Below are 17,121 nucleotides of genomic sequence, written 5' to 3'. Positions count from 1 at the left end.
GCCTTTGGACATGCTCATCCGGGTCTTCTGCTTTTAGCGAGCCCTGCATGGCGCGTTTGCCTCGGAAGCGTCCAGCATTGCGACCAAAGCCGTGCTTCTGATCATTGGTACGTGGCTGTGCCCTTGCTGCACAATCCCGCTTGCGTCCCAAGGCACCTGCTCCTCAACACATGGACGGTGATGGTGGGATAATGTCATACAGAGCGCCAACGATGGAGCATGGGTGAAAAGCTGGTGTTTCGCGCACAAGAGCATGACCTATCATGCGATCAGCACCTCTTTATCGTCACCATTCACATGATTCCAGCCGCTTTGCGTCGATCGAATCCCACTCTATCTGCAACACCAACTCTCGCCACTGCAACAGCAGCAAAGGCTTACATGGCGACCGCACAGAGCGACGTGACCCCTCATTCAGCATCATCAGCGCCAAAACCAGTCACAACTTCTGCGATATCATCATCATCACCATCGTCGTCATCCTTGACAGCATCATCAACAGGGTCCCATGGCCGATCTCGTCGGCACGAGCGTCAGATAACCCCCTCTTTAGCACGCCCGAATGCCACCAAAAAGAGTGCCAAGAACAAACGAGCAGCCCGTTCCCAAGCTACCAAAGTTCCCGTCTCCGAACAACCGGCGACACACACAAAAACCCGTCAGGGTAAACGCAAGGCCTCAAGTGCGAAGCGTAAGTTATTCTTTTGCATTTTGGACGGCTCTTCATCCCGGTGTCTCATGTCTCCAGTTCCCACTCTTCAATCAGCTCACCTGCTCTGTCCACACTGGCTGATCCTCAGCTAAATCACCGGTGTCATCAAAACGGACAGCACAGCCTTCGCCCTCGCGCTCAGCACCCGCGGGGTCGGTAGACGCACCTCAGAGCCAGGTAGTGCAGAGCACTCTGGAGTCTGTACAAACCACTGCGGCTGTGGCTGTGGAGACAGCTCAGGTCGCGAACACTGGCCGCTCAAACACAACTTCGGCCTCAGTGAGCGTAAAAGCCCATCAAAAGGCGACGCTGCTGGCGGGTGGGGTAGCCCAAGCAACCACCGCGCCAAGAGCACAGGCAAGTCAATAAATGATTCATATTCACGCACACGCGCACACACGCACGCATATTTACGCACGCACGCACATGCACACACACTTTGGATCCATGCTGGTCATCAACATCTTGCGAACGTCGCATATACTCGAATACGTGGTGCCAAAGCTTTGACAGGGAAAATGCTTGAGGCGCTCAGCACCATCGCTGACTCGCCCGCCTCTGCTTGCATGTGAACTTAGACGGCGACGTCAGCAGAGCACATTGATGCAGCCTTTCGTGAGGCACGCGAGGTGAGCTCCCTTTCTTTTCTTTGTTTCTTTCTTCTCTTGCATTTTTTTTTTTTTTTTTTTCAAAAAAATCTGCATCTTTCTTGAATCAGACTTGCTGGACGTCGCTTTGCAAGACTTCTCACCCCAAATCTTGTCTGATAGACTCGTTCCCCAACCTTGTAAGTACAGCCAACCGACCAATTTGCGCCTACCTTGAGAAGGATGAGACGACATCAAAAATACTTAAAAAAGACTTGATTCATTTTGAACATCATCAGGATGTACGTTCACATGAAAGTTGTTATGGGCATCAAAAGAGAGTTGTGTTTATGGCCACTTGCAACACACGCGCGCGCGCACGCACACACACACACACACACATGCACAACAACAACAACAACGACAATTTATAGACGAAGAGGTCAGAACGTCAAGACACCGAGGTTATCTTAATATTATAATACACAAGGGCGCACATCAATAGAAAAAGACCTGGGTCAGCTACTTGGTGATGCGAGCGTCCGCATAGAGACCATCGTCCTCTCCCTCATCTTCATTGGTCACATGCATGTAGCCTGCATCGTTGTCGTCATCGTCGTCAAACGAGTCAAGCGCCCCAGGCAAGCCAACACCCGGGGTCACCATAGCATAAGCGCCGTCAACGTCGTCGGCATCGTGTGGGGTGCCAACCTTCATGTAGGCTCCGTCTTCCTCACCAAGGTCGTTGGCAAAAGCGACATACTCGCCCGACTTATCCCAAGAGCCCGCGACGTCCATGTAGCCAGCGTTGGTGATGGGCTTGCCATGCATTGCTTGTTGTTGAGCATTATCGTAGATGGGGTTGGCTTGCACTGTGCGAGAGCCCATCCCAACAGCTGGACCTGTGGGTGGGTTGTCAAGGTCGTGCATGGGGTTGACAAAGCCGGTGACGTTCCCGTAGTTGGCGGCATAGACGGGGTCGTCGCGTTCCCGACGACGATACGCCACAACCAACAACACCAGAAACGCCAGGCCTAGGACGACGCCAATGACAACATAGAGGGTACTCTGATTCGAGCCACTGTTGCTATTTCCGCCATCATTCAAAGATGCGTCGGCGTTTGGATTCTGCCCGTTGATCGTGCTTGTAGAACTTCCTGATGGCGTGGTACTGGTGGTGGTAGTGGTGGTGGTGGTAGTAGTAGTAGTGGTGGTAGTGGTGGTAGTGGTGGATACTTGAGTCGCAGAAGCAGACGCGAAAGACGAAGAGCTCAAGGCAGTCGTGGACGCGGAGGGGGTGGCTGTAACGGGGGTAGAAGTGGACATGGTGTTGGTAGTCGGTCCAAGGGTGGATACCGTGGTCGTGGCGGCCGTGGATACGCCGGTGCAAATGGTGAGCATTTCATCGAGAAGGCCCCCCTCACACGAATTCCCCTCTGCATGCTGGTAGATGGGCAAGGGCAGAGCTGCACAGGCCTGAGCAGTTGGCTCGCAGACGCCGCTTTTGTTGACAAAATGATCTCCACACAAAACATCGGCAGGCTGGCATTCGCAAGGAATGGCCTGAAAGTCGACATCGTGCTCGCGGGACTGCAAGCAAATGGCCTCAGGTTTGCGGCGGACAAAAGATTCGGTGGCGCCGGCCACGCAAGCGGTGCTCACGCCGTCTCGTACAGGCACGCGCTGAAAGTCGGCATCAGCGCAGACACGCGGGAAAACTGGGGTAAAGTCAAGAACATGAACTTGCCAGCGGTAGTCGTTGTTGGCAGGGGTGCGTTCGTAGCCAACCATCATGATCAGGGGCGTGCTCATGTCTTGGTGCGCGAGCGTGCCCACCACGTGCACGGCTGCATCAGAGAAGGCAACAGTCGTAAAGTTGGCGCCCTCGTCCAAGCTGTACTGAAAAGTGGTCGAGCCAGCAGATTGGGTGTCATAGATGTCGGTCAGGGCCAGAACACCGCCAAAATCAGCGGGCAGCGGCTGCTTGATCTCCTCGGCTGCTTCGATGAATGTTTGGCCGCCATCGCTAGAAATAAAGACGGCAACCGTGGCCCGGCTTGCAGGTGCCAGAGTGGTGCCAGTGTTGCCAAGACCCACCATCATGTGGGGGACCGCTAGCCAACCTCGGGTGGCGGAGAAGCTGAGGCCCATGGTGGCAGTACCAACCGCCATGTGCAAGTGCAGACGACATGCCGCGCTAGTGGAGCCGGCCGGACAGGATTCGGACACGACAGACAAAATCTCCCAATTTTCACCAAAATCCTCTGTTTTAAACGTATAGAAGTTGCCATTCCTGACAATGTTGGCCAAGAAAAGACCTCGCACGGCGTAAGATCCGACGACGTCGCAGGTGGAAATGGAACAGCGCAGCCCGGCAAGAGTGCGCCGCGCAATGGGTGCACTGGCGTCCTCCATCCCTCCCACATCGAGGACGTAGAGGTAGTTGATGCCCGCGAAATCCTGGACGCGTACAAGAAGAACCTGGTCGACGTAGCTGAGCACCTGCAGGCCCGAGATACCTGGGTTGTTGTCAAACGTGACGGCGTGCAAGTCACCGCCGTCAATGCTGATAGCTAGGCCATAGTTGAGGTTACTGTCGCGCACATACACGTAGATCAAGTTTTCTGGCGTGCTCAATGTTGATGTCAGAATGGTGAGGTCATGGGTCAGTTGCGTCGCAATGTTAGTTTGGGTCCCCGTTTCATAATCGTACGTCATGACGACAACCTCACTATCCACGATAGCCTAAGAAGAATATCAAGCGGGCGGGCGTGCCGAAGAAGGTGAGAATGTGTGAAAACGACACGAGCGTTTGATGGCCATTGCTGGTCTCGATCAAGATCCGCGTGTGCATCTGTGCATATCTGGCGACGACGCGGGCGAGTCAACTGACAAGAAATGCAAGGTACTCGGGCACGTTGCCTGTTTGAGGATGGACGTTGCCAAAGATGTAAATGAGTTCACCATCGTCGTTGATGAGGGTCGAGGTCAGACCCATGTCTGAGGAAATGTAGAGCATGCCGTTCTGCGCCCAGCCAATGCGGCCGTACTGAACAGTTGAGTCAAGAAGGGCCCTGTTCGTCACGTTGAGAAAGGCACGGATGGATTGGCCACCGTCATCGGTTATCAAAAACTCTTCGCTGTCTTCCAGCTCGAAGAAGATGGTGTTGTGGGAGGTGGTGCTGACAAAGACGTTGGTGATGGCTCCAAAGGCCTCGAATTTGGGAGCACGCGTGACATTACGACCGAGGTCGGTCGAAAAGTATACGTGACTTGCCACCACCGAGCCGAGCGAATAGAATTGGGTCACCATCACAAAAAGATCGCTTTGATTGTTGGGAAAGGCCAGGATGGCATTGCCATACAGGTCATCGAGGGTGTTGGAATGGATGGTGGGGCCATCAGTGGCCGCATCCGCCTGAACATCACGGCGCTGCGGTTGAGCTTGGGCCTGTTGCTTGCTCGTGCTTTTGCCCTGGTCCGCAGGCATCACATCGGGCAGCTGAATGACAAGCTGAGACGGAAAAGACAAGAGCCATGGTAAGCTGAAGAAAGGGGCTCGGAAGAAGCACTGGGAAGTGCGCAAGCATTGGCTGTGCCTGGCACAGAAAAGTGGCGTCTGACGCTTGGGGTCAATGACCATGTGAATGAAGCAGCGGCCTTGGCGAGCGATGAGAGCATGAACATTACCTGTCGGTGTTCTCGGTCGCCGTGGCCATCAACCAGATCCACCTTGATTTGATGCGCACTGGCATCCAAGTGCTCCACTTGCATGGGCATGGCCGAAGCGAGCGAGGCGAGGCCCAGCGCAGCCACCACGACCGCTGTGGCCATGGCCCACGGGGCAGCCCAAGTCGGGCTGGTCATGATACTTGCGAGGGAAGGCCAGTGCCGCGCGCAAAAATAAATAAATAAATAAAAATAAACAGACGCGGGCTACTGGCTGGCGCTCCGGACAAGACTTGGTGATGACGGATGGCAGCCGCACACGACCGAGCTCAGCCAGCAGTCGATAGAGCGGGGCAGGGCAGGGCAGGGGTGGGTGGAGACAAAGCGAAACGGTCCAGCCTGACGTAGTCGGAACGAGCAGCAAAAGTGGCATGTATGGCACGTAAGTTCGGTTGCAGCCGATCAGTCAGAAGCAGGAGGCCCCCAATGGCGACATCACAGAAGCCGGGCACGGCGAGGCACGCGGAAACAGCAAGGGTTGTTGCCAAGAGGAAGGCAGAAGAGAACAGAGAGGAGAGAAGAGCAAACAGCAGCAGAGCCAGGCAGACAAAGGAGCCAGGCAGGCAGTGCAAAGACACACACAGACAGGGTACAGCCGAGCAGACGCACAAACGAACGGACGGAGGGACGGAAGGGGGCGAGTGAGACGGACCTTGGTGACCGCCTCACGGAAATGGGGATGACGACACACCAATTGTCAAAAGATCTGAGACACGCACACACACACACACAGGGATGAGGAGAAGAACACAGAGAGAGAGAGAGAGAGGAAGAGAGGGAGCGGGAGAGACAGGCAGACAGATGGCGTGAATAACAAGTGCGCGGGCACACGTGTGTGTGTGTGTGTATGGGAGCGGCCAAGCGGAGGGGCGCTGCCATACAACGAGCTAGGTCAAGGTCGGGTTTCGAGGTCGTAACGGGATCACAGGTGTGGCGTCTTTAAGGGGATCCAGCTGGGATCAGAGCAGATGTGTGTGGGATCTTGCCTGTTGTTGTTATGAATGGGACAGCAGAGATGGAAACGCGCACAAATGGCGATTCCGAGGAAACTAACGTTACTTTCCATTGCCTGCAGAGATGCGAAGCGACACAGATTTGTCTGACAAATATCCAGCAGTTACGTGTGTTGGGGGTTTTGGGGCAACAGACAGTGAGCGAGTGCTGTCAACGAGATCAAGGAGAGAGAGCAGTAAACCAGCAGCAAACCAGCAGCAAACCAGCAGCAAACCAGCAGCAAACCAGCAGCAAACCAGCAGCAAAACAACAGCAGTATGCCAGCACAAAGCAGCAGCGCAGCAGGAGAATCAAATAATCACTGTTTTCGCGTACTGGTTATGATCACAAATTTCGCTCTCTGTTAGTCGAGCTTGTTTATCATCACATGTTGCGCCTGCTGTATTTTCCGCCAGCCCACACGTTCGCGGCGACAGCCCTCTCTACCCAGAGCCATGGACGACGGATCTGATCACGATTGGTCGGCTTGGACGGACATGGAACATCGGGAATCTGAGCCCGTCGATGTGAATAACCCTTACTTTAATCTCGACAAGGATATGCAGTTTGCATGGCGGATAGACCACGATCTGCGTGCCGAGGTTGCAGGCGCATACCTGTGTTCAACGCTCACGGCCGCTTGGGCGCGAGTTGAGGAGTTGGGTCGTCAAGAGCATTATTGTCAACGCTTTTTTCCTGGCATGCCCGTTGAGCTAGCCCCCCTGCTGATTGAGTATCTCAGTCCAATTGTTCCGGCGGCGAGAGAGAAATATGATCGTGAAGACGACGAGTTTGACCCCTACAGCCCGGAACCAGAGGAAGACGACAAGAACGACGATGCGTTTGCTTGCGACGAGCACGAGTTTTATGAATCCGGGCATGACTACTTTAACCCCAGCCCGCTTGTCTCCATGCCGGTCATCTTGCAACACAACACGCCCCATGAGTTCAACATGTTCCTGATCCCCAAGCTCTACGGCCTGAACAGTGCTGACGAGGACGACTCAGACCAGAGTGGAGACGAGGAAGACACGGCCGAAGGCAAGGCTGAGGTTCAACACAAGACAGCTGCTGAGCCAGCGAAAAAGGACGCTCATGCAAGCAGGTCCGTGCCCGCAAAGCCAGACAAGGGTGCGGCTCAAGGCGAAGATACAGACGAGGATGAGGATGCCGTCGATGACGCCGTCAACGCTTTCTCTTATGACGACATTGATGAAGACCTCGCACCAGCCGTTGCCGAGAATGGGTCTCACCCTTCTCCCACCAAGCACGCCGCCACCGAGGCCACTCTAGCCTCTGCCACGGCCCGCACGGCTGCGACCCATGGCTCTGAGCCTGTCTCTGGCGCTGCCTCTGACTCTGCTGAGGCAGCGCCTTGCAGTATGAAACATGTCGCCAATTCCCTTCTTCGCATGAACCGTGAGATTGCCTGCATCAAAGCACAGATGGAATACATGCATCTTGCCAAGCAAACACCCGGTGGCAAGCGCTGCCACCAAATCTTGCGTACGTGCTACACGCCCATCACGCCTTTTCATTTTTCTTCCATCTTCTTTTCATCTCCGTTCCATCCCCCCCTGAATCTTGGAAGGCCAAGAAATGATATGCTCGCCTCACCATCACCTCACTGACCTCGTGTGCACCGTGGGTCGTCAACAGAAACCCTGACTGAACCCGACCCAGCCAAGCAGACGTCTTGGGATCAAGTCCCCATCGATGCACTCCTGCGTTCTTGCCGGAATGAATGAGGGATGTTTTGTGGTTCAACTTTGTTTGATCCTCTTCCCAGCCTGCGCGCCCGCGACGCCTGCGTTCTTGCCGGAATGAACAAGGAAGGTTTTTTGTGGTTCAACATTGCTTGATCCTCTTATCAGCCTGCGCGTCTGCGACGCGTGCGCTTTATCTTTCCTTCCATCTCCTTGATCTTAGTTGCTCATCATCTTCACAAAGACCACTGCGTTGACCGTTGTGATCATGAAGCAGCGCTCAAATCCATCCCCTTTGAAGCAAAACATGTACGCATAACCTTGCCAAAGCTCGCACTAAAAACATCGGTGTGCTCAAACAAAAGTGTTTCCTCCCTCTCGCCCAGCTTCTCAAGAGTTCGAAACAGACCGAGCAGAAGCTTCTCCACACACACGCGCGCACACACACACACACACACACACACACACACACACACACACACACACACACACACACACACACACACACACACACACGCACACACACACCAAAACCTCGATTCAAATATAAAAAGTAAAATACTTTTTAATTTCACTCAGTTATTCATTTTCTCTCTCTCTCTCTCTGACGTTTGACCAGATCAGTGGGATCGAGGGAGCTGGGTGAGAGGCGCTGGGTCTGCTCCTCGAGGAGGTGAGGGGAAGGGAGTGATAGTGGCGTGCAAGCTGGTGTCGGCTTTGTCGTGGTGTGGTGTATCGCTGTGTTGGAGGAGCACCTGGCCTGACGACGAGGGGGTCCAAAGACGAAGGAAAGAGGTGGGGGTGAAGATGCTTGCCTGCTGGCTTTGTGCGTGACTTGCTTTTTCTTGGCAGACGGGGGCCACGGCGGTGGCCGCCACAGCTGCCAATTGTCGACGATGATGGCCATTATTGAGCGTGATAGATTGGCAGTGTTGTTGTGAGAGAGATGTTGTGCAGTGGATTGCCGTTGTTCGTACGTGCCTCAATTTTGGAGGGCCTTTGGTTCCGCCGACCGTAGATTCCAGTGCCAGCACGGCACCGCAATCCAGCACAATGTCTGCCCGCCAACGTGAATATGACGACAAGGCAACGCAGTTGCTTGAGGTACGCCCGGCTTGCCTCCCTAGTTGGCAGCAGATCATCATCCTCGCTTGATCGCAACGACTTTGGCCGCCAATTGCAGATTATCCGCTCATTGGAGAAGCAGTACCCGTCCATGTATCATGAACTGCGCCGCTTGGTGCAGGACATGTACTCTGTGTTCTCCCACACTGCTCACACTGCCACAGCTCGGTGCGTGCCCATGCGATTGCCTCCTGGCCAAGGTTCCTCGCCCCCTGCGCCCTTCGTACCGCTGAACCTGGACCCAACGGCCCAACCTCTTTGTACACCAGTGAGCGACGCATACTGGCGCTCGAGGCTGAGATTCGCGATGTACAGCAAGAGCTTGTTTCATTGCGTCAATTCAAGGTGTGCTTGCAGTGAAGCCTCTCAAGAAGCTCGACAATGGCCCTGCATACTTGATCTGGATACATACACTTACGCCCTCAAATCGGGCTCCTCTTCGTGGCTTTTTTAGGCTCAGAGTGAGGGCCGGCTGCAGACACAGCTTGATCGTCTAGCCCAGGCAGAGCCCCGACTTTTGGGGCCCGTCTCTGAGAGCACCATTGATGCCTTTGTAAGTCGTGCATTAATCTGCAAAGGTAGATGTCTCCTCCGAAACGACTTTGACCAATGAGTGCCCCCCTGCGTGGTCGAATATAGACTCAGCAGGTGAAGGAATTGCGCCAGCAGCTCGAGGACAATGAAACCTGGCAGTCCAAGCTGCATCGGTTTGTTTTGGCTTTTTTGTTTATCGTACTTGAGCCACGCCTGCCTTGCAATCTTGGCTCTTCATTCCATTTGTTTTGGGTCCTGATCTCTGCCATGTTTTGTGCACCAGAGTTTATGAGAGCAATGCCGACCTACGCGATCAAGTAGAAGATCTTACTTTATCCCGTGAAGATCTAGTCAACAGCCTTGAGCTGCTCAAGACAGAACTGACTGGCCGGTTTGTCAACAACAGCCCAAGGCTCGCCGCCCCTCCATTTTGAGACACACAGCATGCATCACTCAACTTGACCCGTTGTGGCCCTATCCCGTGCCAGAATCCAACAAGTACAATTGTTGACACGCGGTGTGACCACCGGTGGCGAGGCCGTCTATCGCAAGCTTCAGGCTGAGATGCAAGCCAATACGTACGCCTTGTCCCCTATATTGTTTTTTTCCCCTCCAACCAACTTTTGTTCCCCTCCAACCAACCTTATTGCCATGCGGTGGCGTCCATGGCAGGATGAAAGCCATTGCCAATGCAGAAACTCGAAAAAAGACCAAACAGCAACGCCACCCTGACCATGCCGAGGCTCCTCAAGCGGATCGGGCCAGAGTCTACGAGCGGGACGTTGTCTTGCGCCCTGATGCCACGCAACCACGCTTAGGATTTCAGGTCGAGGTATGCGCTCGAGCCCGAGCTTGGCCCATGTTCCCCCCGCGCCTTTTCTTTCTTTCCAATTTGATTCGCGCTCCTATATAGCCCATACAAGTGGTCGCTCTCAACGCATTGCATGTGTTTCCAATAGACGCTTGAGGGGCTTCCATTGCCTCGTATTTGTCAAATTATTCCAGGAGAAACTGCCGCTTTGAGCGGATGTGTGTTTTCTGGCGACGAGATCAAAGCTATCAACGGCGTCCCCGTTTCGGGCAAGGCCCACGACGATGTGGTGGCTCTTCTTCAGGTTTGACTGCTTGCGACACCCACAGACACAACGCTTGGACCTCTCTGAGCACAACCAAATTGTATATTGGGGCACTCACTGGCTCGTGCTATCTGCGTTGGCTCGAGCAGAACTCGGCTGACGAGTGCCGGCTCGTGCTTCTATCAAGCCAACCTTTGCCTGGCGACCGGGTACGACTTTGAAGCGCTCAGCGGTTTTTTTGCATGCATGTTTTATCGTTAATTTTGGCATCTAACAGCTGACGATTCAACGTTGATTTTTTGGACATCCAGTCATTGTCGCCGCGACGTCGCGAGAGCGGCGAGCAACTTGTTTATGCCCGTCGTGTAGTATTGCGGCGTACCCCGGACAAGTCACGCCTTGGCATTGTCATTGAGGTGAGACACTCGGTGGGATCGTTTTGGCTCCAGGACCGTCCAAAGTTGTCGTAAGTCGGCCGGCTCACCCCCAGGATTCTAGGGAGGTGCAGAGGAACGTCAACAAGCGGTCCGGATTGCCAAAATTCTTGAAAACGAACTGGCGCACGAATCGGGTCGCATCCTTCCTGGAGATCGCATCAAGGCCATCAATGGTGAACCCGTGGCCGGCAAAACCCACGAGCAAGTTGTTGCCATGTGCCAGGTTTGTTGGCTGACGGGCGAGGCTCGCCGAACAAACTGTGTTTTCACGGGCGGTGTCATCCATGTCGATTGGCTCATGGAGCAGGTGAGCATGGTCTGACAAAATAAAGAGCTCATCTTTACTGTTCGGTGCCCTGATCTGGCAATGTAGTCAAACAGCCAGGAATGCGACTTGCAACTGTTGTCTTACCATCATTTGGAGGGAGACGAGGTGCGTCGCTATTTGCAGTGGGGTAGGGGCTGGTCCGTGGAATCAAATGCCAGTGAAAGCAAAGGGGGGCGGGGTGTGGTCCAGCGGCTGGGCCTACTGTAACCACCTTGCTCAACCAATGCTGCTGTGGCATGCATTTGCATAGTTGGTGACGACCCGCGCCACGTTGGTACCGCAACAGCTAGAGGCGCTCGTGCTGCAGGCAGAACAAGCCCTGACGGCGCAGGCATGGGCTACGGCTGTGGAGAGTTGTACGGCAGCCCTGGCGCTGGACCCATCCTACGAGCGAGCCATACTTTGTCGAGCTCGAGCCCATTTGCTTGCAGGCGATACTCAGGCCGCCATGGAGGACGGTAGCCGAGCCGTCAGTCTTCACCCAAACTCGGCCTTGGCCTACTCGCTGCTCAGGTCTCTTTTCCATCGTCCTCCGCCTCCCGCCCTTGCTGTTTGTACGAGTTGCGACCCCCAGGTTTGGACGGTGTACTCACTGCAGATTGGTACAGCGTGGTATACCAACACGCCGGCTATGTTCAGGATGCGCTGGCGTCAGCCAAAAAGGCCATGGACCTGGACCCGGCCGGTGCCGACTATGCGGCACAGGTTGATACCCTCAAACAACAGGTACGTTTTACTCGATGCCTATCCTGCTTAATCCTTGATATATGAATCGTGTCTCTCATGGTGCATTGTGCTGGGATAAACCGCGCTGTCTGACTTGATGACGTGCGTGCTCTGTCGTGTTTTTGTTTTTTGTTTTTTTATTCAGCTTGAAAATGCTCGAATGATGGAGGGTCCCGAACAGCGGGCGAGTGTCACCATGACGCTCGAACCCCAGCAGCGCAGCGGCGAGTACGGCCATTCACGTTCCGTGTCTTCCAGCCAGCGTGGCTCTGTGGCCAACGTAGCTGCTGCAGGCACTGCGCCACACGACAACTACAGCGATGATGACGACGACTTGGCCGAGAACGTTGTGTTTGCGGCCAACTCCTAATGTTCGGTACCAAGGTCCTTCTTGCCTCGTTGCAAGGACGGGCGTCTTGGCAAAAGTCACGTCTACGCGCGCTCGAGAACCAGGAGGACCGCAAGGCAGCAGAGGCAGCTGGGGGCAAAACCAGAGTGATGATCAAATTTAAATCTTAGATTTGCATTTTCTCCGCATGGCAAGGTGTTTGAAAGCTCGAACATGCTTTGCAAGAAGAGGCGGGAGGGATGGATAACAGAAGAGTCGTGGCAAAGAGCAACAAGGAGGAGAACGGCTGCCATGCAACGAGAGGGGTAGCATGCTGAGTCTGCCGGATCATGCAAATGGCTACTCCAGGTCCACGACAAAAGCATTGACATCCAACCGCGACCAGGCCCAAGGAGAAGAACGCCCTTTGAGGCGGGAAAGACCAGAACGCAAAGGCGGTCAACAAAAAAGGTAGGGAAAAAAAAACACAACCAAACAAACGAGAGAGAAGGGGGGCCACGTCCAATGCAACAACGGCACACGAGCGAAGCAACATAGGAACAAAAGGAGAAAACATTACAAAAGAGTGGCACCGCGACGACTAAAGGGCGGAAAAGAGAAGGATGCACAGCGTCGCTCTGAGTTTACTTCCTGTACCACATCTGGAGAGAGCGGTCGCGCTTGATCTTCTTCTGCAACTGAAGAAGACCGTAGAGGAGGGCCTCAGAAGTGGGCGGGCAGCCTGGAACGTAGATATCGACGGGGACAATACGATCACAGCCGCGAACAACAGCGTAAGAGTAGTGGTAATAACCACCACCGTTGGCACAGCTGCCCATGGACACGACCCAGCGGGGCTCGGGCATCTGATCGTAGACTTTGCGGAGGGCGGGGGCCATCTTGTTGGTCAGGGTACCAGCCACAATCATCACGTCCGACTGTCGGGGACTGGCACGAAACACGATGCCAAAGCGATCCATGTCGTAGCGGGGCGCGGCCACGTGCATCATCTCGACGGCGCAGCAGGCCAGACCGAAGGTCATGGGCCACATTGAGCCCTTGCGAGCCCAGTTGACGAGATCATCAAGCTTGGCGAGGGCATAGTCTGTGGCCAAGTAAAAAGAGTAAATGGGATGATCAGAACCGACGCCAGGCGTTCCAAGAACTTTGAGTCGGCGAGCGCAAGCTCATCAAATGGAAAAAAAAAGAAGAAAGAAGAACCCCCTCGCTGAGCAGCAGAGGAAACATTGGGGAAGGATGCAAGGGCTACAAACCAGCACGGTTGTCGATGTTTGCGGGAATCTTGCTCTTGCCAAACACGGGGGCAGGGACGGCCGCCGAAGAGGGCCTAAACAAAGAGAGAGAGGAAGTCGAGACGAAAGACTCAAAGGATAAGAGTCGCGACATTGCTTGAAGGCATGGGCTGAACAAGCAATTATACAGACGAAAATAGAACGAACGTGGTCTGTGCAACGGAGCGCAGCTGCGCCAGCGCAGGCAGGGTCGCCGAAGCTGACTTAAGGCTATGCAAATGTCATTCGTAGCGAAAAATAATTATAATAAACAGGAGCGCGAATGAGTGCGATAACAAGGCGGCCAACACTATTTTGCCGACAAGACATGTCCCCGCTCATAAAGAGGGATGCTTGACGGTAAAAAAAGCCAAGCCAAGCTCAACATACCCGAGGCGGGCCGAAAGGAGCGGGAAAGACCGCGCAGCTGTGAGAAGCAGATTCGAACATCGCAAGCAAAGGGCCGGGCATCGAGAAAGATGAGAGGGTTGGATAGACTGTGCGCGCCACCGCCGAGCACGGAAGAAGCGCAGCTGGCCAGAATTGCTGCCTCATCCTGGCATTCTGAGAACAGGCTCATCCCCACCAGCCTGCGCAGAGGCAGACTCAAGGACCAGCATCTGATGACCCATTCCCCCCCTTTATCAACCACCTTTCAAACCAGCAAGGCGCTGCCGTTTCTCCCCGCTGCCGTTCTCCAGTCTCCCACCAGACGTACCCTGAGCGACGGAGGCGGCCATAGTGGTTCGTGACAAGTTTGTATACAAAATACACGGAAAAATCATATGAAAACGATACAAAAAATCAGGGCCGACAGCGATGAGTTTTATCTGACATTTCGGTTCTCAGGACTCTCGGGTGGCGCGCACGCACGGTTCTGGCTTTTCTATTCTAGCACTCGTTTCCCTCCGTGGTAGAAGACGAGTGGATGTGTGTGACGCGGTTCCTGAGGAGGTAGTACACGCCATGCTGGCTTGTCAAGTGACAGAATAGATCGCGAGTAGGGACCCAAGTGTTTGCTACATGACTGCATCAATTTGGTGCTTCTGGAAACTCATGACACGCACGCATAAACACCACGACATGCAGATACATACAAGCATACGGGCGCACGACATCAATAGCAATAGACAGAATAGGGCATGGTTCGGCACAAGCCGGGTCTACGCATAGGGTCCCTTGGCACCGTAGGGTGCGGCGGGATAAGCAGCGTCACCGCTGTACGGGGGAGGCGTCGCACCATAAGGTCCCGGGGCGCCCTGACCGGGCAGTGGAGGATAGGTGGCTGCCTGGGGTGCGGGTGGGTACGTGGGTTGCGCTTGAGGCGGGTACTGTTGGGGCGGGTATTGCTGGGGCGGGTATTGCTGGGCTTGTTGTTGAGGGGGGTACTGCTGGGGTGGGTAAGATGCCTGTTGCTGTTGAGGCGGGTATTGCTGGGGCGGGTATTGCTGGGACTGCTGTTGAGGCGGGTACTGCTGAGGCGCGAAAGGCTGCTGCTGCTGTTGTGGAGGGTACGGTTGTTGGGGCGGGTACTGTTGGGATGGGTACGGCGGTTGCTGTTGCTGAGGGGGGTAGGGCTGGCCTCCGGCCTTGGCATCTTTGCCCGGATCCTGCATGGCAGCCTCGTAGCTGGGTGCCATGGCAGCGGCCGCCGCTGCAGGGGGCGCCATGGGTGCCGACGAGGTCGAGCTGTGGGGCGTCGAGGGCGCCGAGCCCTGCGCAAAGGGGCGAGCCTCGTCGACCACGGTGATCACACCACCAGCCTTCATCTTGAAAGATTCGTAGTACACAATGTGGGCGTGGATGGAGGTGACAACCTTGAAATTCTGGCCACCAATGAGGGTGGGAAGGATGGGGACGCCGACCTTGAAGCTGGAAACGTCCTGAGGCTTCTGAATCGACTTGCCAGCCGGGGCTTGGCTACCGTCCAAGCGATACTCGAGAGAGCCCGTGAAGGTGGAGGTCGACGGATCAAAGTTGAGGGTGGGGATGTAGTCGGCCACAGACACAAAGTAGCGCTTGCTCTCATTGAGGCCAAACTTGCAAGTGACCTCAGCGCTGAGCTCAATCAGGATGCGCAAGCGATCCCGCGAAAGGTTGGCTGGGTTGCCCACGTGGAAGCGCACACTGGCTGTGCCTGTCGTGCTACGCACGAGTTGGGATGGCACGACCACCGACAAGTCGCAGAGGCCCAAGTTCTTGGCACTCGAGAAGATTGAGCCACTGCCCAACACCTCCTTGCGCTCTTGAAACTCAAGGGGCGGTGGTGGCCAGCTACCGGTGTAGCCCGACTGAACGTTGAGGGGCACATCGTCCACCGTTTGGCGCTTCTTCTCCTTGACAATCACCTGGAGGCAGGTGCGAGCCTCGCCCATGTAGTCGACGTTGAGGTTGGAGGGCACATTCTGAGGCAAGGCAATGGCAAACTGGAACTGGTGGGATTGGCCCTTGGAGAAGCTCTGCTGGGCACTCAGCAGTGTGGTTGTTGGACTGGACACAATGTCCTGAAACTTGTTCGAGTTGCCGCCCGACTTGCCGCGCACCTGGCTGACAATCCTGTGAGCGAAGAGCAGGGTGTGACAACGAGGCCATGAGAAGAGCAAGAAAAAAGGGAGGAAGCAAGGCCGGAGCGAGGCTGAGAGTGGGAGCGAGGCTGAGAGTGGGATCACAGCCATGGCACTAGGATCGACCAGAAGAGAAAGGGGCGGAGGAAGAAAGACAAACCGAATTTGCATCGAGTCGACGGTGATGTTACGGGTAAACTTGGCAATCAACTGGCCCTGAACCATGTCACCGGCAATGTAATTGCCGCCGTTGGACGACACCAACTGTAATTCATAGCGCACTGCCATGATCCTGGTACAGTCAAAGTCTTACACAAAGCTCTGTGCAAGCGTGTGTGGAAGCAGCACCACCGATCCCAGAAAAGAGGAAAAGAGGAGGAGCAAAGGCGGGGAAGCACAAGAAAACCAGCCCACAGTCGCGGGGCGGGGATGAGATCTTTGACGCTGAGAGAGCGCGCGCACAGAGAGAGAGAAAAATGAACCATTCGCTCTCTCTCACTCTCACTCGCTCTCTCTCTCTCTCTGAAATTCACTCACGTTCGGCTACCTCTCTCTGAAATGGTAGGGGATTCCCTATGGCTTGGGCCGATTTTGGACCATCATGAGTCTTCCTCTCTTTGCTGTTGCCCACAGCACATCCCTCTCCCATCCATGCACACGCACACCCAGTACCAAATGTAATCATTGCAAGGACACACACTCACTCACACACACACACACACACACACACAGCATGTATCCGCCCCCTTTGGAAGCACACGTAAGCGAAACACACACATGGCTGTACGTGTGTGTGTGTTGGCCGAAATAGACTACCAAGCACCGCTAAAAATAGGAGAGGGCACCATGTCGGTGTCAACTGTTGTTGTGGCTGGTGTGTATTTGGTCGGAGTGACACACGGACGGACAGCCGTTTCCCGGGTGCACGGCGCCGTCTGCTCTGCCCCCAGCTCGCCCTCACCTCGCTCACGGTCCCCGACCCAG

At 54.9% G+C, this 17,121-nt stretch overlaps 5 protein-coding genes across 5 annotated transcripts; 2 read left to right on the top strand and 3 right to left on the bottom strand.

Moving 5' to 3' along the window:
• Positions 1–219: 219 nt before the first annotated feature.
• Positions 220–804, top strand: MONBRDRAFT_29539 (uncharacterized protein; the record flags this gene model as incomplete). The annotated part of the gene is made up of 1 exon (XM_001749992.1): positions 220–804. One exon carries the CDS (start codon positions 220–222, stop codon positions 802–804), a length of 585 nt encoding a protein of 194 aa, XP_001750044.1.
• A 761-nt stretch (positions 805–1,565) lies between these two features.
• MONBRDRAFT_34392 (uncharacterized protein) lies at positions 1,566–5,166 on the bottom strand (the record flags this gene model as incomplete). Its single annotated transcript, XM_001749942.1, has 3 exons — positions 1,566–4,044; positions 4,193–4,813; positions 4,990–5,166. 3 exons carry the CDS (start codon positions 5,164–5,166, stop codon positions 1,822–1,824), a joined length of 3,021 nt encoding a protein of 1,006 aa, XP_001749994.1. The 3' UTR covers positions 1,566–1,821.
• A 1,310-nt stretch (positions 5,167–6,476) lies between these two features.
• MONBRDRAFT_34391 (uncharacterized protein) lies at positions 6,477–12,323 on the top strand (the record flags this gene model as incomplete). The annotated part of the gene is made up of 20 exons (XM_001749991.1): positions 6,477–7,527; positions 7,681–7,727; positions 7,951–8,036; positions 8,347–8,369; positions 8,746–8,831; positions 8,911–9,020; positions 9,053–9,197; positions 9,307–9,405; positions 9,492–9,559; positions 9,670–9,777; positions 9,875–9,964; positions 10,059–10,218; positions 10,346–10,501; positions 10,612–10,671; positions 10,774–10,878; positions 10,961–11,122; positions 11,273–11,332; positions 11,478–11,583; positions 11,826–11,953; positions 12,099–12,323. The coding sequence occupies 20 exons, from the start codon at positions 6,477–6,479 to the stop codon at positions 12,321–12,323; spliced, it is 3,075 nt and encodes a 1,024-aa protein (XP_001750043.1).
• A 602-nt stretch (positions 12,324–12,925) lies between these two features.
• MONBRDRAFT_38981 (uncharacterized protein) lies at positions 12,926–14,326 on the bottom strand (the record flags this gene model as incomplete). Its single annotated transcript, XM_001749941.1, has 5 exons — positions 14,292–14,326; positions 13,964–14,000; positions 13,742–13,804; positions 13,556–13,629; positions 12,926–13,386 (listed from the first exon to the last, which is right to left on the bottom strand). The coding sequence occupies exons 1-5, from the start codon at positions 14,311–14,313 to the stop codon at positions 12,926–12,928; spliced, it is 657 nt and encodes a 218-aa protein (XP_001749993.1). The 5' UTR covers positions 14,314–14,326.
• A 410-nt stretch (positions 14,327–14,736) lies between these two features.
• Positions 14,737–16,591, bottom strand: MONBRDRAFT_34389 (uncharacterized protein; the record flags this gene model as incomplete). Its single annotated transcript, XM_001749940.1, has 2 exons — positions 16,298–16,591; positions 14,737–16,129 (listed from the first exon to the last, which is right to left on the bottom strand). The coding sequence occupies exons 1-2, from the start codon at positions 16,423–16,425 to the stop codon at positions 14,737–14,739; spliced, it is 1,521 nt and encodes a 506-aa protein (XP_001749992.1). The 5' UTR covers positions 16,426–16,591.
• Positions 16,592–17,121: the final 530 nt, after the last annotated feature.

This window comes from Monosiga brevicollis, genomic scaffold (assembly GCF_000002865.3).
Source record: "Monosiga brevicollis MX1 MONBRscaffold_35 genomic scaffold, whole genome shotgun sequence".
Taxonomy (NCBI): domain Eukaryota; class Choanoflagellata; order Craspedida; family Salpingoecidae; genus Monosiga; species Monosiga brevicollis.
This window is presented reverse-complemented; position numbering and strand designations above follow the sequence as displayed.